Source organism: Oncorhynchus clarkii, chromosome 20, assembly GCF_045791955.1.
Source record: "Oncorhynchus clarkii lewisi isolate Uvic-CL-2024 chromosome 20, UVic_Ocla_1.0, whole genome shotgun sequence".
In the NCBI taxonomy this organism is placed as follows: Eukaryota; Metazoa; Chordata; class Actinopteri; order Salmoniformes; family Salmonidae; genus Oncorhynchus; species Oncorhynchus clarkii.
Window position 1 is genome coordinate 46,492,889 of NC_092166.1, and position 27,881 is coordinate 46,520,769.

Sequence of the window (27,881 nt, forward strand, 5' to 3'; positions counted from 1 at the left end):
CAAGTGTGTCAGAAAGACTTCAGCTAACCTGACAGCTTCTCTTTCCTCCGTTTCCCTCCCTCTTTCCTTCCCTCCTTGTCTCTCTCCTTCACCCCCTCACAGAACAATGCCAAGAGAATGCACAGTGCACAGCTAGAAATCAGGTGTCATAATATAATACCATTATCAAATATCACTTACCAATGTCTCTCCCTTCCCCCTTCCTTTTCGCTCTCTCTCAGGCAGATGGATGCAGGATTATTAATGATTAGAGAGGGCAGAGAAAGAGAGTGTTTTCTACACTGGTCATAAGGACTATCTCTGTCTGACATGATGACATAGACCCTCCACGTGCTCCCTGGACAGTGACAAAGCCCATCAAAATCTCTATTTCTCTCTCCCATTTTCTCTAGGGTGATATCTGAAGCCCAGTGATCAATAGATGGGAAAGGGATATGGCATAGAAATATGACACCTTCGTATCTGGAGAGAAGGGTTCTTTGCCCATTAGCAGCCCAACCAGAGGCAGAGGGAAGAATGGGGTGTTCGAAGGGAAAGATGTGGGCAGATAAAGTGGGAACCAGACAAGCAGGAGGCTTTGTGTATTATACAGTTTGTTCACAATTCACATACCATCCACAAGTATAGAAAACTGAACAGGTTCATAGAGAAAATAGAATAGGATGTTCCAAATTAATGTTGAATAATTTGTAATAATGTTGATAATAGCAGTAGTAATGATAATAGTAATAATAGTGATAATAATATTGTCCTCTAGCTTTTATTAAACAATATTATTTCCACATGTACATGTTTTTTTTACATACACAATTTTACATTTTACAGTAAAGAACAAAACAAAACTGTTAAAGAATGAAAGCAGCTGACAGTCTATAAAAAAGAAACAAAAACACAACCACAGTAAAAACCCAAACAGTAAATATTCATCCTTTCCAGGACTGTGAAAGACTAATATTGTTTATCGCCAATGACTGAAACAAACTCGTCAGTCAAAGTGATCAGACCTGGGTGAAATATGTAGGTAAAAAAAAACGTTTAAATACTTAAGCTGCACTTGATTTAGTTTGCCTGGTACAGAAGAGCCAATGGAATTGTCCCAAAAGTGCAAAATCAAGTGTACCTCAAAATACGTTTTTGCCATATTTGATCTAAGTCTGAAAGTGAGACACCACTCTGCTTTAGCAATGAAAACATGGGTTTTATCTTAGGGCTCTAAGGCTAACTTAACAACTCAAAAAGCTTACCAGTAAAGTTATTATTTATGTACAGAAATTCAACATTTTCAGTGACATACATAATTCATTAGTTATTGCTTTTTGACTAAGTGCGTAAAAATACAGCCTTACCGACGATTCTAAGTATATCCAGAGTTACACTTCAGTGCAGACTATATAAGTAAAGGGAGGGGTTGGTGAGAGGGATATTCCTCCATAGGAGAGAGAGAGAGATCTCCGGTTCCCCTTCTCTGCTCTGTATGGACACCAGGGTCGTGTATTTCATAAGTCGAGGTAGTCCCTCCCTGTTTCAGTCAGTTTTTCTTCTTCTTTAGGTGCTTAATGAACACGACCCTGCATTGGAGGGAGCCAGCGGCTACATCAATATCATGTTTGAAATGTACTGTCAACCATTGACTGGTATATAGCTTCATGCACCATTTTGCCCTTCAAAGCAGTCACTATTTGACTGGTTTGGATGAGTGATTGATAGGGTCGTGGTGGGCGCTCTTTGGGATCATGACCCCACAGCCTCTCTCCCTCCGTGTGTTATTGCTTAGTCACTGTGACGGTGGGCACAGGCTGGCGTGTGTTTGGTTTTTTTTTTTGGCTCCTTGGTGCCTGCAAACTGGTTCTTCGGGCACGAGCGCACTGACATCACAATATATCAAGCGTGACCGGCAAGACAAACAGTGGAAATCAATACAAAGCTACAATAACATAGGTACGTGTCTATTGGAGGTGGAGAATACAGTGTATATACGGAATCCAGACTTGTTACAGAACAATACTATTACGTTTTATGCGATTCTCCATTTTCCTTTCCCAAAACACCTTCATACATACAGTCTTATATAAAGTAAAACCAAAGAGTCTAACAACTGTATGTGAAATATATACCAGTATACCTGTCAAATACCAGTATTACCTGTCAATAAACATCTTTCACTATATTTTGCAGAACTTGGATTGGGTGATGTTTCTGAGTTGGTCTTTGGCGCAACTATTTTTCTCATCCTACTGACTATTTTTCTAAAACCACATCCCTTGTAATTATTTCCAAGGCAACATCTCAACAGACAATCCTTTTTCAACCAGGCAGACAGGTTCGAGGCCTAATGTATACAATTCGTTGACATGCTAGAATTGAAAATTGTACTCATTGAACTGATACTGTGGAAGGAATAGTGAACAGACTAAAGATAAACTGGTAGTCACAATGCTGTAAGTCAATAACTTTGGAATTTTTAGACTGCATCTCTCCAGATTAAGCAAACCAATACTACTTATTGGCACAAGTAAGATGCTTTTTCTTAAAAGTGTGAACGTTATCATGTATTGAATTAACATGTTGATGTTAGCCACCAGACTGTGATATAGTATATGGCATTCAGTTGTAGATCTACAGGTAGTCTTGTGACAAACATGGTAACAAAAATCAGGCTCATCCTCATGATGGAATATATTCAAACAACCAATACGGTGGGTTATAATAAACGCACTGTTAATGAAAGCAACCAAACTAGGCCTAAAAATATCCCTCTTCAATAAGAGGTGTACCTGTATCGACATAGAAGCTTTGGTGCCCTAAAATACTCTTAGTGAGAATGTCTCACACACGGTACACAAATGCAAAAACACACTCACATACACACGCTTAGTACAGCTATGGCTCATCCTCTTTCCACTTTTGTACAATCATTTTCAGTTCCCCATAAATAATACTATGGACATGCTGGCTTTTCTTCCTCCTCCTCCCCCTCTTCTGCTCCTTGCCCTCATCCCATCTACCTAATCCACCCCTTTCCAAGATCCTGTGCCAAAAGGAAACTTTTCACTCTTTTACGTACTCGTTCTGTCTGCTACCCCACCCTGTAACTTCCTCTATGTTAGCTCCCTGTCTTCCTCTCCTCCATGTAGGTAACTATTGGTTCCTGGTGGTTGTACTAGCTCTTCAGTCTTGTCCCAGTCTGAAACCCAGGTTCCTGCACCTCCTCCTCCTCCATTGGGATCCGGGGCTTGGCTCGTTGCTCCGTAGCCTCCTCCTCCACTAGTACGGTACAACTCCTCCGTCTCGTTGGCCAGCTCATCCTCATCCAGAATTCCACACTTGTCATCGCTGAGTTGCTCGGGCTCTGCCCACCACTGCTTTTCTCCGGAGGCAAAAAGTCCTGGAATACAAAAGACAAACAAAAACATTCTGCCCAAAGCTGTACTTACTTGGCTTGGATCTAGATGATTTAGTTCTACACTAAAGGGTTGCATTAACACATGGAAAGTAGGACCAAAATGAATCATATCTGAATATTATTACGAAAGGCAATGCAATAGTGCAAAAGGGGAGAGCGATATGAGAATGCATGTTTGATTTTCAATGAAGGATCTAGCTTGTGTGGCATGAAATGAGTTTGATACAAATGAAACCCGTTTATTTACTTCAGGGTCAATTCAAGAGTAAATGGCAAACAATTGTTGTGAAACGGAGCATCATTATACAGCTTCATTAGGATGTGCGAAGAAGAGGGATGGGGGGGATTGAGAGAGAATACACACCATAGAATATTACACCGCCGTAATGAACAAGTGCAGCAATGAGAAACACATACTGCCACTCTTCCCGCGTCTAAGGCGAGAGAGGGAGGGAGAAAGATAAACATGAGAGTGATTGTTAGACCGAGTGAAAGAGAGAGTGTGTGTCCGTGTGTGAGAGAGAGAGAGGGAGGGAGAGAGATAGAGAGGGAGAGAGGGAGAGAGAGAGAGAGCGAGAAAGTAAAAAAGAGTGAATGGGGTGAGAAAAATCGATTAAAACAAGTGATAAAAGAAGAAAGTCTGAAAGGATGAATATTGAGTAAGAATCTGTCTCTTACTCCTCCATCAGTGTCTTGCTGTGTTATGATAGATAATGGTTTATATGATGTGTAGAAGTCAGTAATGAATGCAGTAGGCAGGGTGATGTCATTATGTTGTGTAGAAGTAGAGTCATTTTGTACCTTATGTTTGGTCATGGCGCCAACAATGAGCGGGCACACCATGCCAGACAAAGTGCCCACACCGTTGGAGATGCCCATGAGGATACTGGCATAGCGGGGAGCAATGTCCAGATGGTTCACATTAAAGCCTAATGGGGAAACAGAGAGAAAGGTCACCATGTTGTTGTTGTAAACTACACAGACGATCAATTTGCAAGAATATGATATATTAGTAGCCAAACTCTATGCTAGATACGGATGATCCCCTAAATAACTGAGCTTGAGAGATTATGCAATTCTCTATGGACAGATCAGGTTTAGTTGTTCTGCTGACAGAGCTTATTCGTTTCTGTGAGGTGCTGCAGTGAACTCTTTTTCTTCTGCTGTGTGAGAATGCCAAAAAGTGTCTTGAGTAGAGAATAGCAGGGGTATGAGAGACATAAAAGATAACAAACTAAGTCTCACCTGAAATAGCGAACCCACTGAAGCCCACAGCCAAAACCAAAAAGGTGATAGCCACAGCTTTCGTATGAGAAAACCCGACCACTAGCAGTAGGGTGGCTTCCATTCCGAAACCTATTACAAGGAAATAAAGACCCATAAACATATATGGAGGAAGTCAAGAATCAAATGAGCTTTGAATACACAGGTAAATGAATGGGGATTGATTTCTGTTGCAGATAAAACAGAATATTTTTCTTTAAGACATTATTTCCTTTGTTTCCTTCTAGTTAAAGGGTATTGAGGAGAGTATAACCTAACTGTGGCTCTACATGGTGCAGCTTCACACAGTGAGATATAAATATATAAACACGCTTCTCATTCCCCTCACTCCTCTATCGATTTCTCTGCAGTTCAAAAATAGTCTACAGTGGCAAGCAATGCTGCGTTACGGTGAGTCATCGTTTGCCTTATGCAGTGATCATTTTCTCACGGATCGACTGGACTCCGTGGTTACCACAAAACAAGGTGTTGTATTTTCCAGGTCAATATCTTTCCTTTCCTGAATCTTTTAGTTCAGATTTTTTTAACCTGCTATTTCTCCTTGTAGTTGTAGTTTTTCTCATGTAAAAGTAGAGGTCATGTATGACAAAACTGGCACAAGCTGACTGATAGCTCAGTACAGGTGCATCAAAGTTGGGACCGAGAGACTGAAAAACAGCTTCAATCTCAAGGCCATCAGACTGTTAAATAGCCATCACTAACACAGAGAGACTGCTGCTTACATACAGACTTGAAATCATTGGCACCCAGTACCCTGCCCTTAACTTAGTCACTGTAACTAGCCGGCCACAACCCAGTACCCTACACTTAACTTAGTCACTGTCACTAGCCGGCCTCCACCCAGTACCCTGCCCTTAACTTAGTCACTAGCCGGCCTCCACCCAGTACCCTGCCCTGAACTTAGTCACTGTCACTAGCCGGCTACCACCCAGTACCCTGCCCTGAACTTAGTCACTGTCACTAGCCGGCTAACGGTCAGTACCCTGCCCTGAACTTAGACACTGTCACTAGCCGGCCACCACCCAGTACCCTGCCCTGAACTTAGTCACTGTCACTAGCCGGCCACCACCCAGTACCCTGCCCTGAACTTAGTCACTGTCACTAGCCGGCCACCACCCAGTACCCTGCCCTGAACTTAGTCACTGTCACTAGCCGGCCACCACCCAGTACCCTGCCCTGAACTTAGTCACTGTCACTAGCCGGCCACCACCCAGTACCCTGCCCTGAACTTAGTCACTGTCACTAGCCGGCTACCACCCAGTACCCTGCCCTGAACTTAGACACTGTCACTAGCCGGCCACCACCCAGTACCCTGCCCTGAACTTAGTCACTGTCACTAGCCGGCCTCCACCCAGTACCCTGCCCTTAACTTAGTCACTGTCACTAGCCGGCCTCCACCCAGTACCCTGCCCTAAACTTAGTCACTGTCACTAGCCGGCCTCCACCCAGTACCCTGCCCTTAACTTAGTCACTGTCACTAGCCGGCCTCCACCCAGTACCCTGCCCTGAACTTAGTCACTGTCACTAGCCGGCTACCACCCAGTACCCTGCCCTGAACTTAGTCACTGTCACTAGCCGGCTACCACCCAATACCCTGCCCTTAACTTAGTCACTGTCACTAGCCGGCTACCACCCGGTTACTCAACCCTGCACCTTAGATGCTGCTGCACTATGTACATAGACATGGACAACGGGTCACTTTAATAATGGAACACTAGTCACTTTAATAATGTGTACATACTGTTTTACTCATTTCGTATGTATAATACTGTATTCTAGTCAATAGCATCCTATTCAACTATTGCTATACATATACTATTATATCCTACTTATCCATAATGTCTATACCTCTCTCTCTCTCTCTCTCTCTCTCTCTCTCTCTCTCTCTCTCTCTCTCTCTCTCTCTCTCTCTCTCTCTCTCTCTCTCTCTCTCTCTCTCTCTCTCTCTCTCTCTCTCTCTCTCTCTCTCTCTCTCCTGACATTGCTTGTCCTAATATTTCTTAATTCCATTATTTTACTTTTAGATTTGTGTGTACTGTTGTGTATTGTTAGATATTACTGCACTGTTGGAGCTAGGAACACAAGCATTTCACTACACCCGCAATTACGTCTGTATGTGTATGCGTCCATAAAAATGTGGTTTGATTTGATACAAATCTCTAAATCAATGACACCTCTTGCCCTTCCGCCTGCTCCCGCTCTGCCCCTCAACAAGGCAGTTAACCCGCTGTTCCTAGGCCGTCATTGTAAATAAGAATTTGTTCTTAACTGACTTGCCTAGTTAAGGTAAAATATTTATATATTTTTAATTCCATCCTCCTCTTTCCTTCCTCCCCTTTTCACCCTCCTCACTTACCTCCACAGTTCATCATCTTCCTGACATTGGTGGTGCTCATGATTTTGTTTGTGCGCAGGTAGTCAGCCAGCTGGCCCCCGATCGGCACGATGATGGTCATCACTAGATGGGGGAGCGCCGACACCAAGCCCACCTGTGATGAGGGGTGGAGGGGTGGATATGTGAGCAGAGGTTTGGAAAAAGGAGAGGGAAGATATTTTTGAGTACTGTACGACAAATAAGACGAGATTTAGAGTAGCATAACTCTGCATGTTAGAAGTCCTCAAAAGAAAAGATAAAAATACAATTTGTGTACCCCGGGATCACACAACCCTGGGATCACACAACCCTGGGATCACACAACCCTGGGATCACACAATCCTGGGATCACACAACCCCGGGATCACACAACCCCGGGATCACACAACCCTGGGATCACACAAACCTGGGTTCACACAACCCCGGGATCACACAACCCCGGGATCACACAACCCCGGGATCACACAACCCCGGGATCACACAACCCTGGGATCACACAACCCCGGGATCACACAACCCTGGGATCACACAACCCCGGGATCACACAACCCTGGGATCACACAACCCCGGGATCACACAAAGCCAGATAAACCTGTACTAGTACAGCACTACACTCTTAGCAAAAAAGGTGCTATCTAGAACCTAAAAGGGTTCTTCGGCTGTCCCCATAGGAGAACCCTTTAAATAACCCTTTTTGGCTCCAAGTAGAACCATTTTGTGTTCCATGAAGAACCCTTTCCACATAGGGTTTTACATGGAACCCAAAAGGAATCTACCTGGAACCATAAAAGGTTCTACCTGGAACAAAAAATGGTTCTCCTATGGGGACAGCAGAAGAACCCTTTTGGAACCCTTTTTTCTGAGTGTGGCTCTAGGCCAGCTCTACTTGGATATTCCTCGTCTTAGACACCTTGCTGATCTCGAACCCGAACACTTCCTCAAAATATGCAGGTTGGCTGATGAGGAGCAAGTAGAAGGTCCAGCTTCTACAGAAATTGGCCACGATGATGGCGTAGACCGGCATCGAAGTGAAAAAGGCTCTCCAAGGCGTGTTCCATTTCTAGAGGAAAACATCCAGTGTCAGGTTGCAGGCAAATGTGCACAGTAAAATAAAACCAAAAACCTACTGAATAGATTTGAATAGAGTTGTTGAAAAATGACACAGATTTAGAGCTTTTGTAACAACCACCACACGGAGACCTGGGTTGATCATGTTATCATGACTATATTGTGTGCTCTAAAAGACACTGCTTTTGGCCAGAGTACTGTTCATTTTGGCACTTTTTTGTTGTTGATTTAGGCTAGTCTTAGTCATTTGGACTAAACTATCCTTACATTTTAGTCACACCTTTGTCATTATTGTAGTCTAGTTATTGTAAAAATTACAAAAACAGTGGGCCAATTTAGTCAACTAAATGCCCTTTCATTTTAGTCACATCACATTTGTATTGCCTCATTAACCTATAGTACACATACAGTAACATCCTATTATCTTCCCAAAAGCAGAAATATGACAAATATATATAATAATTATCTGTCCATGTAAATTCCAAATTCAGCCTACATAGATACTACACAAAACTACACAAAACAGACAAGCTGAGAGAGGCAGAGAAAGAGAGAGGCAGAGAGAGAGAGGCAGAGAGAGAGAGGTAGAGAGAAAGAGGGGCAGAGAGAGAGAGGCAAAGAGAGAGAGAGAGAGGCAGAGAGACAGAGGCAGAAAGACAGAGAGAGAGAGAGGCAGAGAGAGAGAGAGGCAGAGAGAGAGAGAGTGACAGAGACTGAGAGACAGACAGAGAGACACAGACAGAGACTGAGACACAGACAGAGACTGAAACACAGACAGAGACTGAAACACAGACAGAGACTGAGAGACACAGACAGAAACTGAGAGACACAGACAGACTGAGAGACACAGACACAGACTGAGAGACACAGACAGACACAGACAGAGATAGAGACTCAGAGACACAGACAGAGAGACAGAGAGAGATAGAAGCACAACCACCAGATGGTGCTGCAAAGTAGTATGGGCTGCACCTCTGTCACTCTGTCATTGTTATCAAAGTTCTACAGACGCCGCAGCCACATTGGTGTCCAAAAGTAGAACGGGTTCTAAAGACTTTGAACAGGAGCTAATGACCGTTTCACCCAGTGATGTGACTTAAATCTCGAGTCCAAATCGAGACCAAAGTCCAATGGTCGCGTCTAGGGTCGAGTCACGAGTCTCTATGGCTGAAGTCCGAGTCCCAGTGCTCGAGTCCTGGTCCAAGTGGTCCAAGTGTCTTCTGAATTCCCATTAACTCAAAAAGTTATTTAACCAGACAGATGGCAAGATGAATTTAGTAAATACATTTTTGCTATTCCTTTCCCTTTATTTCTGTGCCACCAAATGTTTGCATATACAGTAAGCTGCTGGTAATGTTACCAGGGCCACGTTCAGTTGCAAAACGTTCTCGGACATTGCAGAGAGAAATTCCATGAATAGAGTAGGCTGTCTTTGAATTTGTAGTCACACTCAACTCTCCCACTTTCCACACTGCATTTCATAGCCAGGTTCTGTAGCCAACGTTGCCAAGTCTCCCTCTTTTCCTCAGAGAAAACGGCTTGATTCTAGCCCGTATCATTCAAAAAGCTAGCAACCTGGTGGAGCGTTCAGTAGGACGCAAGACTTTGAAAAGTATACATTATTCCTTATTCAACATGTCAGAGGGGAATGTTTGTTCCATCTGAACATTCCACAACTTTGCGTCCTGCTGAATGCGCCCCATGTTTTTACCTCACAAATCCTGTTATGCCCACAGACGAACCATCAAACAGGCAAAGCGTCAATAAAGGACTAAGACTGAATCCTACTACACCGGCTCCGATCGTCGTATGTTGCAGGGCTTGAAAAATATTACGGACTGGAAATGGAAACCCAGCTGCGAGCTGCCCAGTGATGCGAGCCTACCAGAGCCTTTTATGCTCGCTTCGAAGCAAGCAACACTGAAGCATGCATGAGAGCACCAGCTGTTCTGGACAACTGTGCTACGCGCTCCATAGCAGATGTAAGCAAGACCTTTAAACAGGTCAACATTCACAAAGTAACAGGGCCAGACGGATTACCAGGATGTCTACTCAACGCATGCGTGGACAAACTGACAAGTGTCTTCACTGACATTTTCAACCTCTCCCTGACGGAGTCTGTAATACCTACATGTTTCAAACAGACCACCATAGACCCTGTGCCCAAGAAAGCATAGGTCACCTGCCTAAATGACTACCGCCCTGTAGCACTCACGTCGGTAGTCATGAAGTGCTTTAACTTCTTCGATATAGGGGGCGCTCTTTTAATTTTTGGATGAAAAACGTTCCCGTTTTAAACAAGATATTTTGTCACAAAAAGATGCTCGACTATGCATATAATTGACAGCTTTGGAAAGAAAACACTCTGACGTTTCCAAAACTGCAAAGATATTGTCTGTGAGAGCCACAGAACTGATGTTACAGGCGAAACCCAGATAAAAATCCAATCAGGAAGTGCCGCATTTTTTGAAACCGCCTCATTCCAATGACTCCTTATATGGCTGTGGAGGAGCTAGGAGTCAGCTTACGTTTTCCGCGTTTTCCCCAAGGTGTCTGCAGCATTGTGACGTATTTGTAGGCATATCATTGGAAGATTGACCATAAGAGACTACATCTACCAGGTGGTCGCTTGGTGTCCTCCGTCGCAATTATTGCGTAATCTCCAGCTGCAGTATTTTTCCGTTTGCCTTTGATGAGAAACCGACTGCCAGGAATGATTTTTCATCGAATAGAATTGTGAAAAACACCTTGAGGATTGATTCTAAACAACGTTTGCCATGTTTCTGTCAATATTATGGAGCTAATTTGGAAAAAAGTTTGGCGTTGTGTTGACTGCATTTTCTTTTTTTTTCTTAGCCAAATGTGATGAACAAAACGAAGCTATTTCTCTTACACAAATAATATTTTTGGAAAAAATGAACATTTGCTATCTAACTGAGAGTCTCGTCATTGAAAACATCCAAAGTTCTTCAAAGGTAAATGATTTTATTTGAATGCTTTTCTTGTTTTTGTGAAAATGTTGCCTGCTGAATGCTAGGCTTAATGCTATGCTAGGCTATCAATACTCTTACACAAATGCTTGTGTAGCTTTGGTTAATGCATATTTTGAAAATCTGAGATGACAGTGTTGTTAACAAAAGGCTAAGCTTGTGTTTCAATATATTTATTTCATTTCATTTGCGATTTTCATGAATAGGAAACGTTGCGTTATGGTAATGAGCTTGAGGCTATGATTACGCTCCCCGATACGGGATTGCTCAACGCTAGAGGTTAAAAGGCTGGTCATGGCTCACAACACCATCGGGCCGGAAACTGGAGACCCATTACAATTCGCATACCGCCCCAACAGTTCCACAGATGTGAGATTGAGTCTCCACACTGCCCTTTCCCACCTGGACAAAAGGAACACCTATGTGAGAATGCTGTTCATTGACTACAGCTCAGCGTTCAACACCATAGTGCCCACGAAGCTCATCAATAAGCTAAGGACCCTGGGTCTAAACACCTGCCTCTACAACTGGATCCTTGACTTCCTGACGGGCACCTGTTGTATTCGGTGCATGTGACAAATAACATTTGATATAGGGAAAAGTGTGCCATTTCAGATGCAGGCACTTAACTAAAAAAAAAATGTCAAAGGCTCAAAAACGCTAAATCACACCATCAGAACACGACAAGGAGGGGCCATGAAAAGTGGATCTGGAGAAGAATTTAATTCAGAAGTGAGTGAGTGAATAGAGGAATTGTTGTATTGTTGACTAACCGTAACAGGTGTGGCATTAGCGGCTGACATTCCGATTGCCTCCTCAATGTATTTCTGCTCCTCTTCTGTGATGGTAGGGTGGGCTGCCGGACTCTCGTATGACACCAGGATCCAGAAGAGATACCAGAAGATCCCAAAGCTGCCTGGGAGGTGGAAGGAAGAGTGAAAAGAGTGTGGAGAAAATAGGAAGAATAGAGGAAGTGTAAAAGTGGGGAACTGATGGAAGATGAGGAAAAGGGAAAAGGATATTTTTAAAACAAGGACAGACTAAGAGTCAGAGCTACAGTGCATACGTTTCACAGCCAATACATAAGCCTTTGTGGAATTTGCATACTTGAAGTGAACTGAGGGATTGTTAACTTTTGCTAACAGATTGATAAGGGAATTTATATGTTTAAGGTAATGACTAAAGAATTCCACCCTGAAACGTAATTATTCGATTATGTAACACGTATAAGAATAATTAGACTAACGTAATTATTAGACTATGTAAAATGTATTAAGGATAATTAAACTAAAGTCCAATAAGGTTTGGTCGAGACAAGTAAGGGAGAGAAATGTGTGTGTGGGACTAAGAAAACACGGAGGACAATTAAACTATACATGACCTGACCTGGTTGGAACTTTGAAAAACTTACGACAGGAAAGAGACACTGTCAAGGTCCCTCCTAATCTCGGGAGGGAGGGAGGGAATGGTATGGAACTGCCAGCTTGGTAGTGATATACGAGGAATGTGGACTGTGGGGAGAGATACAACCCACCTACTGTTTGTGTGTGTGTATGTGCGGGAAAGTAGGTGGGGGTGAGAGTTATAAAATTACATTTCTTTGCATTGTTTTACTTTAGAATGTTCTCTGAATAAACTTTACGGACCTCTTGCAGAAACTGAGTCTTTGCCTAATTATTATTCAACCCAGGGTCTTACAAACCTCGGGGATTGGTCAAAGCCTAAATAATTGTTTAGTTATCATCATTGGGATTGAAAATTCTCGTGACGCACAGAGACAATCTATTTCCGGTAGCATTGCTACATTCTCAAAAAAATCTATCCAGGTGATTCTGGACTTTGCTAAATAACCAGCAAACACATTTTTTTTTAAGATTTGGAATAAACTACAATACCCTAGGGAAGCCAGAACGAATCTGTCAGACGGGCCTTTGATTTTCACAGGCGGGCACGTTTTTTTTTCACAGGACCTCCTGTGTGTGCATGCGCTTGTGTGTTCACAATTTTTTTTTAATGAGTAAAGACCATAGGCAGCTCATGATTTTCAAGTTCGGGGAAGCTTATATCATTTCTACTGATCTGAGAGACAGTTATGATCATTTTTTATATGAGCCTTCTAGTGGAACAGTTTAATTTCAACAATAACGTTTTTGTTTCTCAAAAACATTGTCACGAGGTTAATCATAAAAAACTTAAGTAAAATGATAAAAATGTAAAAGTTCAAATGAAACTAAGGCGAGAGCACCAGCCTCAGCTCTGCCACATTTAGCACCACACCGTGGTGCATTGGAGGCGAAAGACATGAGCGCATAGAACTCAGAGATAGCCTATAGGCCAATGCAGCAGTAGGCCTATAACTTCCACGTCAACTAAGTAAAATACATAGGCCTAAAGCCGAAAACTAAAAACAGCAGAAAATTTCCTGATGAAAATTCTGCTTCTTTCAATCACATTAATCTCTATACTCTGCCTCCCTTTCTATATGTCTTGACTTGAGCTATTGAAGTGCAACATTGTATCAACTAGCCTATTCCAGGCCCTCAGAGTTTCCTGCGCCAGTGAGCTTGGGACAGACAGCTGCTTTTTATGACGTTTCCAGTAGATACTATATATGGAATCATCAGATCATGATATTTTGCTCTTTCACACCAAAGTCTGGTGATTATTGAGGCCGGGAGTGTTGGAATAATTTTCATGATATTGCTTTCAAATCATTCGAAATGGATGTTTAAAAAAAACAGACTGACTTAGTGTGAGGTGAAGGAAAAATTACTGAAAAGCTCAGCTTATTAGTGGTGGACGTGGTGAGTTAAGACAATCAGAAATCAGACATTGCCAAATGGGCACTTTTCTACATGAACTTGTTTCTCACAAGTGTAGCAGGTTGTAGACTTTGCAAACAACGTTTCCACTCCAAGAATGAGAACGGTAAATAACTGTAATCAATACATGCATTAACAGAAATTAATGTAATCAAATGATTGGGGAATAATGGTACATTTACTAGACCTACTGGTGACATATGTAATGGGGAATTGCTAAACAAAAAAACGATCAAAGGGTAAACAATTCACATAATGAAACAATGAATGTGCAAGAATTGTCAGGAGACCACTGAGCGCATTCTGGAAAGCTGAGTGCGTGCATTCTGGAGAGAGACATGCCATATCTTCGCCACACATCCCTCCCCTCCTTCTTGTTGCAACATTTTAAATATATTCAGACATCATCTTCACACATATTTTAGATGCTTTTCACTGACAGCTACAATTCAAATCAGCTAAACATATTGCAATTCACGCTGCCAAAATTTGCAGGATTCCCAAATAAGCATAGGCTTACACACTTGTGATTTGAAATAATCCACAACAAAGAAATGTAAACAAGCTAATGATCCTCTGTGGCCAAGTCATGCTCTCTGGTGAAGTATTTGAATATTTTTATTCAGACAGTAGTAAGTATATCATTTTGGCAAAAAACATAAATTGGCTATAGGGGAAGCCATTATCTTAACAGTGCACTGTGCACCCGCCAACTTTCCTTTCCAATTCGCAAGAGTCTGAAATCAGAGATCTGTATATAATGACGAGAGGCTCTTGTTTCCGCCCGAACAATGGGAATCGTTGTCCCAAGCCAGGAAGGCAGGCGACAAGCTTAGGTCTGCATATTATGCCCATGGAAACGCATTGGGCTTATTCTGGACAGATTTTGGCGAGAGTGAGCCCTCTTGCATCGCCTCTTCCGCTCTGCTGAAACTCTCTCACAGGACAGAGCATCCGAGTGAGCGAAACAGCGCCCCTCTGTCTTACTATATGTAGCCCATGTATCTGATGCTGTCTGGCTAGAAATAGTATGACATGCCATACTCTTTTGGTCCATACAGAATCAGATACATGGTCTACGCATTCTGAGACAGAAGGGCACTGTTTCGCTCGCTCGGATGCTTTATCTGACATTGAAGCGTCTTTCTGTCGGCGCGCCTCTTGGTCAAATAAATTATCAATATTTCAATGTGTTATTTGGATGGGCAAGGAGGTACGGCAGGGCGGGCCAGGCCCCCTAAGGGCCGCCCATAACGCCGGCCCTGACTATTACTTTAAGTTGGGAACATTTATGACAAATAGATGTCACTAACCGTAGACATAGAAGACAGACGACCACCCTGAGTACTGGACTAGCACTCCAGCCAGTGGCATGGCTATCACAGCTCCTGCATAGGACCCTGAGATACAGAGGCAGATACACTCAAACATGAGGGAGACCGAAAGGTCATTCATATGGAAATCAACAGCATTAAACACATTGCTGTGGAACTAGAACTACGATCTTGAGCAAACACAGCATGATTATTAATTATTATAATGGTCAAAATAGTCACAGTAGATGAGGAAATGGTTCTAGTCATGTAGAAAACATCAGTTTTACAAGAAGAATTATGGAGAAATACGTCATCACAATAAGTTATATTAATTGTAGTCGAAACTTTGTCCCTTTGTAGTGTCCAGACAAAGACGGGAGACAGAGAGGATGACAGAAAAGAAAGATGACCTCACCACAAAAGGCTGTTGTGGCCAATCGACTTCTTTCAAGAGGCGGGGCCCATTTTGCCCAGATGCCGTGGCATGCTGGGTATGAAACACCCTATGAGAGAAAGAGTTACATTAGGAGAACAACAACTTTTTATATTTGCAGTTGTACTGAAAGGTTGCTGACAGTTGTTTTCTCTATGGTGGACTGGCCATGTGTCATACTTGACGAGAATGTTTTCTTTCTCATATGAAAAGTTGATCTCCTAAAATCACTGACATAACTTCCTGGTGTAACTCTTTCTCTCATAGGGTGTTTCAGGTGAAATGCATTTTACACTTTAGAAAGAAAACATTCTAGTCAAGAATGACACATGGCCGGGCAGTGGCCAGTTCACCATAGAGAAAACAATCCGTTGTCAGCATAGTGCAAGTGTGAACTCTGATGTATGCTAGGGGAAGCCATTGGATGTAGCCAAGCACCTCCACGAGTCCTTGACATATCCTGACAAGGATAACGCATCCAATGTGAGTTCGTGCTGCCGATGGGATCAACATATTCAGGCATGAGGTGGCCACTATGGCAAAACCAAAGACTCTGCGTGATAGAGGGGAAAAGAATCAGATATCTACCTACAGTAATAGTTATTGAAATAGTCACATTATTTACATACAAGTAAAAGCAGCTGACCTGTTGGCTGCAAATTTTTGACAGATGAATCCCCCGGGTATTTGGGTTACTATGTATCCCCAGAAAAATGACCCATGGATCATTCCGACCGTTTCTGGTTCCCAGTTGAACTGAGCTTTCTGTGGAGAGAGTGAGAAAAACGAAAGAAGAGTTCAAGGCAAAAAAAGATGAGGAAAAGATTTTCTGGGATGGTGGGAAAAAATAATTTAGATAGCTAAAGTAAGTGACCGTAACTGTCACCCTTCTACAGTAATCATGAATCAAAGTCTTAATTCAATAAAAGACAAATCCTCAGTTGACAATCAAACTATTTCATTGCGATCATAGGGACCTAGCAACTTTAATAGCCACCACATTTCAACTGGCAGTAACAATCCTCTTTCAGCTAGTGCAACAAGGCATGAGTCTCGTGTTTGTAGTTCATTACAACCAATAAGGTAATTATCCATTTAGGAGAAGGAGGTAAAGCCAAAGCAACCTGATTGGTCCAACTCTGACCCTTTGAGAGCATACATAACACCACTGACAATAGGGATTCATTCTCCCCTCACTGGTTACCAACAAGTCACACATATCACTCATGGAAACAAAGGTGCTACCTAGAACCATAAAGATGTCTTTGGCTTGTCCCTGTAAGAGAACCATTTTCAGTTTCAGGTAGAATGTTTTCACTCAACAAAGCACCCTCAACAACCCTTTTTTCAGACATAAAGAGTTATTTAGATGGAAAATATTCCACGTAGAACCCTACCTGTCCTGAAAGAACCCTTTTAGAACCCTTTGTTCTAAGACAATATCTCTGACTCACCACAAGAATCGGCTTGTCGCCCTTGTAGATGGTTTGGTTGTTGACCATGCTGACGATGGCAACGCCCAAGTTGCATCGGATACCGAAGGAGATGCAGAAGCCCAGGCCGGAGAGGATGGCGATGATGTAGCGTCGGGGCAGGCCGAAACAGGTGCAGTCCACCACGGGCATCTCCTTCTCCTCCACGATAACTGCCTGACCCTCATCAGTGAGCTCGATTGTCTCGCCATTTTCCTGCCGCTTCTCTAGGATTCTGAGAATGAAAAGGAGAGGATAGATTATATATGATATATAAAATCAGCAAAAAAAGAATGTCCCTTTTTCAGGACATTATCTTTCAAAAATTATTCGTAAAATCCAAATAACTTCACAGATCTTCATTGTAAAGGGTTTAAACACTGTTTCCCATGCTTGTTCAATGTACCATAAATAATTAATGACCATGCACCTGTGGAACGGGGTTTAAGACACTAACAGCTTACAGACGGTAGGCAATTAAGGTCACGGTAATGAAAACTTAGGACACCAAAGAGGACTTTCTACTGAAAAACACCAAAAGAAAGATGCCCAGTGTCCCTGCTCATCTGCGTGAACGTGCCTTAGGCATACTGCAAGGAGGCATGAGGACTGCAGATGTGGCCAGGGAAATAAATTGCAATGTCTGTACTGTGAGACGCCTAGGACAGCGCTACAGCGAGGACAGCTGATTGTCCTCGCTGTGGCAGACCACGTGTAACAACACCTGCACAGAATCGGTACATCCGAACATCGCACCTGCGGGACAGGTACAGGATGGCAACAACTGCCTGAGTTACACCAGGAAAGCACAATCCCTCCATCAGTGCTCAGACTATTGTGGACAGAGGTTGGTTGGACTGTTGTAAGGAAGGTCCTCACCAGATATCACCAGCAACAACGTCGCCTATGGGCACAAACCCACCATTGCTGGACCAGACAGGACCGGCAAAAAGTGCTCTTCACTGAAGAGTGGTGGTTTTGTTGGTCAGATTCGTGTTTATCGTCGAAGGAATGAGCGTTACACCGAGGCCTGTACTCTGGAGCAGGATCGATGTGGAGGGTCCGTCACGGTCTGGGTGTGTCACAGCATCATCGGACTGAGCTTGTTGTCAATGCAGGCAATCTCAACGCTGTGTGTTACAGGGAAGATATCCTACTCCCTCATGTGGTACCCTTCCTGCAGGCTCATCCTGACATGACCCTCCAGCATGACAATGCCACCAGACATACTGCTCGTTCTGTGCATGATTTCCTGCAAGACAGAAATGTCAGTGTTCTGCCATGGCCACTGAAGAGCCCGGATCTCAATCCCATTGAGCACGTCTGGGACCTGTTGGATCAGAGAGTGAGGGCTAGGGCCATTCCCCCAGAAATGTCCGGGAACTTGCAGGTGCCTTGGTGGAAGAGTGGAGTAACATCTCAAAGCAAGAACTGGAAAATCTGGTGCAGTCCAAGAGGAGATGCACTGCAGTACTTAATGCAGCTGGTGGCCACACCAGATACTGACTGTTACTTTTGATTTTGACCCCCCTTTATTCAGGCATACAATATTCCATTTCTGTTTGTCAAATTTCTGTGGAACTTGTTCCGTTTATATCTCAGTAGTTGAATCTTATGTTCATACAAATATTTACACGTTAAGTTTGCTGAAAATAAACACCGTTGACAGTGAGAGGACGTTTCTTTTTTTGCTTATATATAGAGTTGGCTTAGGACTTGTATAGACACCGCCTTTAACATACAGACGTTAAAGGTGGTGCAAAGACTGGTCCTTTGTAGCTCAGTCAGTAGAACACAGCACTTGTAACGCCAGAGGAGTGGGTTTGATTCCAGGGACCACCCATATGTTAAATATATGCGCTCATGATGACGTGACTAAGTCGCTTGGATAAAAGTGTCTGCTAAATGGCACATGGCAGTAGGTAGCCTAACGGATAAGTGCATATTGGGCTAGTAACTGAAAGGTTGCTGGTTTGAATCCCCGAACCGACTTGGTGAAAAATCTGTCAATGCTGCAGCGACTTTCTTCCATGCAGCCACAGAAGCATTAGTGAGGTCAAGTACTGATGTTGGGTGAATAGGTATGGCATAGCTTCACCCCAAAGGTGTCCAATATGGTTGAGGTCAGGGCTCTGTCCAGGCCAGTCAAGTTCTTCCACAACAATCTCGACAAACCATTTCTATATGGACCTCGATTTGTGCATGTGGGCATTGCTGAAACAGGAAAAGGACTTCCCCAAACTGTTGCCACAAAATCAAAAGCACACAATCATCCAGATTATCATTGTATGCTGTAGCGTTAAGATTTCCCTTCACTGGAATTAAGGGACCTAGCCAGAACCATGAAACTAGCCCCAGACCATTTTTTCTCCTCCACCAAACTTTACAGTTGGCACTATGAATTGGAGTAGCGTCTCCTGGCATCCACCAAACCAAGATCCGTTCGTCGGACTGCCAGATGGTGAAGCGCGATTCATTACTCCAGAGAACGCATTTCCACCTTTCCATAGTCCAATGGCGGCGAGCTTTACACCACTCCAGCCAACGCTTGGCATTACGCATGGTGATATTGTGTGCGGCTGTGCTGCCATGGAAACCCATCTCATGAAACTCCAGACGAACAGTTCTTGTGCTGATGTTGCTTCCAGTGATAGTTTGGAACTTGGTAGTGAGTGTTGCAACTTAGGACAGACGATTTTTATGTGATACTTGTCACGCCCTGACCTTAGAGAGCCTTTTTATTTCTCTATTTGGTTATGTCAGGGTGTGATGTGGGGTTTTTGTTTTCTATGTTTCTTTATTTCTATGTTTTGGCCGGGTATGGATCTCAATCAGAGACAGCTGTCTATCGTTGTCTCTGATTGGGAATCATACTTAGGTAGCCCTTTTTCCCTCCTTTCGGTGTGGGTAGTTAACTTTGTTTGTGGCACTAATGCCCTGATTGTTCACGGTTGTTTCTTTCGTTTGTTGTTTTGTTGGCGACATTTCTAAAATAAAAGGAAAATGTACGCTAACCACGCTGCACCTTGGTCCACTTCTTTTGACTGCCGTGACAGCGCATCAGCGGTCCAGTTCTGTGAGCTTGTGCAGCCTACCACTTCGCGGATGAGCCGTTGTTGCTCCTAGACATCTCCACTTCACAATAACAGCACTTACATTTGACCGGGGAAGCTCTAACAGGGCAGAAATTGACGAACTGACTTGTTGGAAAGGTGGCATCCTTTGACGGTACCACGTTGAAAGTCACTGAGCTCTTCAGTACGGGCCATTCTACTGCCAATGTTTGTCAGCAACGGGTGTGAATGAAATGGCCAAATCCATTAATTTGAAGGAGTGTCCACATACTTGTGTCTCAATAGTATATGTTCTTGTAAGCACCAGTCAGCAATGCAGGTTTGTGTGTGGGTCTTCCATGCATTAATTATGTATTTTGCATGGTATTAAACTTACATGAGATTGTATTCATTGCTAATGTATTTGAATTGCTATGCTTGACATCTACCCAAACAGACTCTTCCAAGACAGACATTCCTTCCTGTAAACCTCAAAACAATGTCAACCACCTCGGTACACTTCAATGTCACCTTGGTCAAGCCCCGGCCTGCAGTGAGTTATTTTTTTCGAATCGTTTTTTTTTGCTGACATTGCCAATCTGACAGGCCTCGGCAGGTAGGCTGTCATACAGTAGAACTAAAACCGTACGGTGAAAACAGCACTTGTCTCTATGGAACATCTCTGGCCGAATCTCTTCACCTCGCTCTCTCCTGCTCTCTCCCGACCTATCCAGCTCACTGAGCAAACATGCTAACGACCTGCGCCAGCCTCCAGTCTAGGAAACATCAAATATGTATTCAGCTGAGGCACATCATCCATTAAGCATGAGATCAGCTCGGCCCCAATGTGAGGCTGTGCTGAGTTCACAGACCATACTTTATTCCTCTGCTGCAAGGCCAATGGATGTGGTGGGTTGTGGGGGAGACTGAGGTTTCACATGCCCTTGCTTTATATCCTGTTTGGGCATATGTTTTTAATGCTCAAGTGATTAGGGGGGAAGGAGAGCCAATCATATCATCTCTGCTTTGGAAGTAAATATTTCACATTGGTTTAGAGCAGACGAGGAGGCGGAAGAATACAAAACTATCAATCAGTCAGTTTTGAAGCCAGTATTGTTTGAACTGCAAAGTTGACCGTTTCTCGTCCAAGGAATAAGTCTATTGGTCTTGCATAGTTATTCGCTAGTTGGGCCTAGTCCTTGGGAATGGTAACAAATGGGTACTCCTTTGAACCATACTGTGCTGTGTTCTAATTATTTTTCCCACAGACCTTTTCATCCCTCCAAAATCGAACTATTGTCATTTTACAGACATCAGAAACAATAGAGTATGAGGTGGTATAAGGAAACTGCTAATTAAGATACAAAAGTTTCACAAGAACCAGGGAAAGGTGATGCTTAGATGGGATTATAAACCAATATTATCCCTGAAAGCACAAGGTGTTTGTCACCCCATCAACATGCAAGGCCATTTTACAAGGTGACTTGCTATATGGAGGCTAGAGAATGATAAGAAAGTAAAATCAACACATTTGAATTACGCCTACACTTTTGACAGCAAACTGTACACCTTATTTGGCATCCAACTACAGTTTGCTTCCAACTACAATTTACAAACTGCATTGTGGCAAGTCGAAAACTGCTGTGGTATCCGGAAACTATGTACACCAATACGTGACAAAGCAATATCCACAAAATGGGTGCCACTACGATGCCCATACCAAAAACAGTTCACACAAGCAATGGTTCCAGCATTCTCTGACATTAAGTATTAATGACTTTCGCTGAGGATGAATTATTAATACCGCTTCGTACTATTTCTGTATTTGTGCGCCTCTCTTTCCCTCTATTCTTCCTGTCCCTCGTTCATCTTTCGAGTTTTGTCTCAGTCCCTGGCTTTAATCGTCAATTCCCTCTCTTCTCACATCGTCACACCCATCTTGCACCACTGTTCTTTTAACACCAACCCCCCTTTCTGCGTCCTGAGAAATATCTTTCCGTCTGAACAGGATTGCATATGGAAGTGCACATCTGTACTGGCGACACAATGTCCTTCTGATAACCGTCAGGTGTTTATGAAATGTGTTGAAAGTGAAACGTGCTCAACACTGTTGCCTTGCAAACAGCTGAAAACGGGCTAGGAGCCAACTGTCCCATGGTAATGACATAGAAAATATGCCATCATTCACTTGATATCATTGCAGTAGATACTTTGAAATGTTTTTTTTTTCATGTATTTCGTTCTCTGTCTTAAGAGAGTTTTAACTCGGGTTCTTTTTCCTCCATGTCTCAACTTTCGGTTGGCTTTGTCTGACCCTGAGACGTATATCCCTTTTAATCCTTAGCGCTTTACCAACCCCTCGTTTTCACTCTAAGTATCGTCACACAAACAGACAGACTGACGCATACTTGTGTAGTAAATGTGGAAGTCTGTCTGCACAATACTCAGACATATTACAGTGTAGCAAATTAAATAGAGGTCAGTGACCCTTAATCCTTGCTCATTGGCTTGTCAAATGAGTATAGTGGGTTCACCCTCCAACATAATCTCTTAATTCTTTCGTCAAGGACATAGGTGTGAGAACAGTTCAGCAGTGCAGTTCACAGTTCAATCAACAGGTGAAGATTATTGATTGAAGAATAAATTGGACATGAGGAATAGGACTGGATCTGGGAAGCAATACCACCTGAATATGATACTTTTGACACAGACTGTCTTGAACAACTACATAACTTAGGTCTCATTAGAATAAAGAGATGGAGGTTGCAGACTAGTCAACACACAAAGGAATAGTTGAGAGAATGATAAATGGCTACCATAGGAAAACCTTTCAACACAGAGTGAAAAGTCAGCTAAGGGCACTGGAACTCTCTTGAATAATACAATAACCAAACGGCAAATTCTCTAAACAATCCACACACTGGACTGGACCAAAATGAGCTTTAGAAACATGAATAAATGTTGTACTTGGATTACAAAAAGCTCTAAATTTAGACTGGTGACTGATATTTTGTTGAAATGTCATGACATGTCATTATGAATATGATGGCGGCAGGTAGCCTAGCAGTTAGACCATTGGGCCAGTAACTGAAAGGTCACTAGTTTGAATCCCTGAACTGACAAGGTGACAAATCTGCCGATGTGCCCTTGAACAAGGCACTTAACCCTAATTGCTCCAGGGTCACCGTTGATAATTGCCACGACCGCCTGAAACACCCTTGGAGAGTGGGGAGTTGGGATATGAAAATAAATATATAATTATATATTTAAAAAAAACATTTCCAATTCAAACATGCATATTAAACCACTTGTACACTTGTGAAATAGGACAAATATAAGCACCTCCAAATTATAATAATGCATCACATGGTCAAAAACAGTGGCTACATTTGTAAATAAGACACTATACTGCAGACAAGTTCATGTGTGGTGAATTTCTCCAGTTTTATCATGTGGGCAAAGGGCCCAACCATAAGAATATGAATTGCATTCAACTAAATTTGTTTTTGTTATGACCTCAACGCATGACCAAACAGCTGGATCGAAATATCTACTCCCTGTTTTAGGGACAATGCCTTTCCAGAGTATCTGAAAAATCGGATTGCAGTTAAGGATAAGTAATTATGCAACTGTTTATAACATGTTTACATAAGTAATTTGTTATTGTGAGTTATGAGGGCCCGAGCACAATCATCGCAACAATAAGTTATTAATCATTGAACAACAAGTGTCAGAGTTGGTTATTCATCTGACAGACATCAAAGAAGTTAAGGAAGAGGAGCATATTAAAAGGCCCAGTACAGTCAAAAATGTGATTTCCTGTGTTTTATACACTCACTTGACAGTTTATTAGGTACACCCATCTCATACCGGATCAGACCTCCTTTTGTCTCCATAAAAGCCTGACTTCTTCGGGGCATTCTACAAAGTGCCACAGGAAACGTTCCACAGGGATGTCGGTCCATGCTGACGCAACTGTAACACGCAGTTTCTGCAGATTGGACGGCGGTGCATTTATGCCATCAACAACTCGTGCCATCTCATCCCAAAGATGCACTATTAGGCTGAGGTCTGGGGGACTGCGCAGGCCCCTCAAGTAAACTGTCAAGTGTTGGTGATCGCAGGCCCACCGCTTCTTCTTGGTTTTAGCTGCAAAGAGTGGTACCCAGTGTGATCGTCTGCTGCAATAGCAATCCGTGACAAGGATCGAGGAGTTGTGCGTTGCGAAATGTTGTACTGCGCCGTTATTGATGTTTGTGGGCCGCTTGTTAGCTTGCACGATTCTTGACATTCTCCTTCAACGAGCTGTTTTCGCCCACGGGACTGCCGCTGACTATGCTTTTTGTTTGTCGCACCCCAGTGTGACAAAAATACAATTTGATTTGACGGTTGTGCAAGAAAAGCCCAGAAGGGTGGCAAGTTTCGGAAATAGTGGCTCTGGCGTGCCTAGCACTGACGATCATACCCTGCTCAAAGTCGCTTAGGTCACTCGTTTTGCCCATTCTAACGTTCAATTGAAGAGTGACTGAATGTCGAGATACCTGTCTTATATAGCAAGCCACGGCCATGTGAATCTCTGTCTGTAGGTGTAATCCATTTGTGAACAGGGTGGTGTACCTAATAAACTGCCCGGTGAGAGTATATTCCCACACTATAAATTTGGGATACTACTGTAAAATTGTGAAAATGATAATACCTTTTTAGTTGAAGACCTCTTTGAAAAGACCGCCTGAAAGGGGTCCCGGGTGTCAGTGGTGTAAGGCACTGCAACCCCAGTGCTAAAGGAGTCACTACAGACCATGGTTCGTTCCCAGGCTGTATCACAACCGGCCGTGATTGGGAGCCCCATAGGGTGGCGCACAATTGGCCCAGTGACGTCCGGGTTAGGGGAGGGTTTGGCTAGGGGCTCATTTCGCTTTACTTGGCTCATCGCGCTCTAGCGTTTCCTAGTGGCGGGCGAGACGACTGCAGGCTGACCTCAGTCATCAGGTGAACGTGTTTCCTACTACACGTTGGTGCGGCTGGCATCCGGGTTAAGCGGGCGGGTGTTAAGAAGCGCAGTTTTGGCGGGTCTTGTTTCGGAGGACGCATGAGTCTACCTTCGCCTCCCGAGCCCTTTGGGGAGTTGCAGCGATGAGACAAGATCGAAATTCGGGTTTAAAAAAGCCCTGAAATTTCAGCCTGTTTTCGTGGGAAGGAATTTTGTCCTGCCTGCTGCCATCACCTGGTGGAAAAATAATTAATAGACCTATAAGAGAGTTCCAGACCTCTATGAAGAAAAACGGGCCTAACTATTTACATGTCATATACGGCTAAATGTCACAAAAATTCACACAACATAGGGTCGTAACAGCAGCCACAAACCAAGGCACCATATTACGCACTGGGGAACACCTCAGCGCACGCATGTGATAAGGAAGTGAAGGTTTGGTAACTATCGCGTAGGGCAGGTAATCCCTGCATTTGGGGGAGGGGAGCAGACGATGACGAGTTATTAAACCGTAGACCGGGAGAACCTGGAGAGGTAGGCTACCTACAGAGAGAGCGAGAGAGAGGTGTATAGGGATTTACGTGGGCCGACAGCTTGGAGGGGGGAGAGGGCTATTTCGGGAGAGGATTTATGTGTTCAGACGCTTCTTCAAATCCCGAGAGAAAGGAGATCGCGAACTATTTGCGCTCGGATATCCATCAATGTTTCTGCAGATTAATCACGCATTTTTTTGCATCGTGGCCGCACCAAATAAACGTTATGTTCCCTTATTAAAGTATAAATGTCTTCCACATTTCTTGAGCAGAATATTCAGCACTTGCTCTCTCAAGTGGCCACACACTGTATCTCATTATGCAAATGAGATGCTGATCTAACTTTCACTGCTTTTACAAAGTGCCAATATTTAGTTGACCAGCTGGCCTGGACACGTCTTTTTTTATGCAAAAGAATTTCAACTAAAGCGCATAGCCTACAAAGATCAGTTCTTATCATGTAGTTATCCCCCCGCCCAATAATGATTTTACTGTAGGCTAGGTAAAATATGAACCAAGCATGAACATCAGACAGAGATACTTCTCTTGGATATACACATTTTGATGCCACCTCCTAATTTTTTATACATGTAGAGCAATGTCACATTTTAGACACATTTTTCCAGTAGGCATATTTACAACAGAGTCTTTTCCCCTTTATCAACATGTTAATATACATTAATTATGGCCTGATTATAAATTATTCGTACACCATTTAGTGTGGCTTACCTTTGTAAACAATGGATGCTGTTAACACTCATCGTAGCATCGCTAAGAAATTCATTGTTCAGGTGTTATAATAATAAATTGACAATGAAAAATGTTAGATGGGCCCCATTTGATTTCTAAAGCAAAAAAAAATGTTTTATTTCTATGAGAAAGAGGCATAACAAACATAAAATAGTCTAGCACCGCATCACTGCCTAAAGAACAAATGGACAGTTTTGATGTCCACATTTTCTCCCACAGAAAACATTAATTCACTCTACGCCTTCAGTAAATCATTTCAGTTAGGCTACTTATAGACTTTAGAATGACCGGAACGGCAACTGTCTCAAGTTCTCTGGTAAAGAAAGGACGAGGACAGCATTCCGAGGTGGGCCTATACGTCAATTTATAGGGCCTGAATTAAATTAATCTAGGTATCCATGACACAGAGCACACGCTACGATAACATAGTGGAAATCAAATATTTTAAAAATCAAAACAACCATAACCCACCCACTCCTTTACAATTGCAATTTACCATACAAATGAATTAAAGCAGCCTACATGTAAAAAAAAAACCCATCACATTCACTGGGATCAAAGGAATTTCTGAACATGCATTTATGTGTGTAACCTATATCTTCCATGTCTTATTTGAAGTAAGATATAACGACGGTTTTACTAAATTGACTGTTCTATTGATAAGGGTTTTGGGCATGTGGATTTTAGGTGTCAAGGCCCATCCGTTCGTTTTTTAAACAAAAGTTCGGATAAAAGTCATAGCCTACTTTATATCTTATAAACATAAATAGCCCTAGGCTAATATTGAATAGGCCTATATATTTGTTTAAACTTTTATAAACTTAGTGCAGGGATGGCAAGTGGGTAGGTAGCCTAATACTGTCACAAACAAGACCTTGATCTGGATTGCGTGCGCTACGCGAACAAGGTATAGTTTAGGCTACACAACTTTAACAAATACACCGCACAGAAAATGTAAGCTATGAAGCTGTTTTTTTAACTTACTTGTGTAATTTACCAAGGGTCTTGCCCGCGACGATCTTAAACCTATCTGGTCGGATCTCCATCCTCCCGGCTCCAAGCTCCGACCGTAGCTCTCTTCCCTATCACCTTCTCCCTCCGCCCTTAACCTTTCACTCACACACCATTAAACCTCGCTTTCCTTTCTCAACCAGCTGGTCCACACCGTTTTTACGCACAGAGTTATGAACACAGACATCCACACCCTCCTAATACCCTCTGATTATTCTAGTCTAAATCAAACCAAAGTGAGCCGCAAGTAAATATTCAAGAAAAAAGCACTAACACTTCCCATGCCCACATTTCCCAAAATTGAGATTAGACAATAGCCTACGTTGTTTTAGCAGTGCTTTAGCAAGTTAAAAATAATTTATAAAACAAATCCAAATGTGTA

At 42.9% G+C, this 27,881-nt stretch overlaps 1 protein-coding gene across 1 annotated transcript; it reads right to left on the minus strand.

Annotated features, from left to right (window-relative positions):
* Positions 1-1,806: 1,806 nt before the first annotated feature.
* Positions 1,807-27,552, minus strand: LOC139376434 (vesicular glutamate transporter 1-like). The gene is made up of 13 exons (XM_071119032.1): positions 27,473-27,552; positions 17,145-17,397; positions 16,337-16,455; positions 16,129-16,243; positions 15,673-15,760; positions 15,255-15,341; positions 11,893-12,035; positions 7,972-8,121; positions 7,044-7,176; positions 4,649-4,759; positions 4,205-4,332; positions 3,768-3,837; positions 1,807-3,385 (listed from the first exon to the last, which is right to left on the minus strand). Exons 1-13 carry the CDS (start codon positions 27,532-27,534, stop codon positions 3,099-3,101), a joined length of 1,746 nt encoding a protein of 581 aa, XP_070975133.1. The 5' UTR covers positions 27,535-27,552; the 3' UTR covers positions 1,807-3,098.
* Between the last annotated feature and the right edge of the window lie 329 nt (positions 27,553-27,881).

Bases quoted from the DNA above. Each gene is read 5' to 3' on its own strand.
- LOC139376434 (XM_071119032.1), bottom strand. From the start codon at position 27,534: ATGGAGATCCGACCAGATAGGTTTAAGATCGTCGCGGGCAAGACCCTT. The intron at 12,036-15,254 runs GTTAGTGACATC...TCCACCTCCCAG, and splicing joins GTCTGTCTTCTATGTCTACG to GCAGCTTTGGGATCTTCTGG. The intron at 7,177-7,971 runs GTGTCTAAGACG...CCCTCATCACAG, and splicing joins TCGGGTTCGAGATCAGCAAG to GTGGGCTTGGTGTCGGCGCT.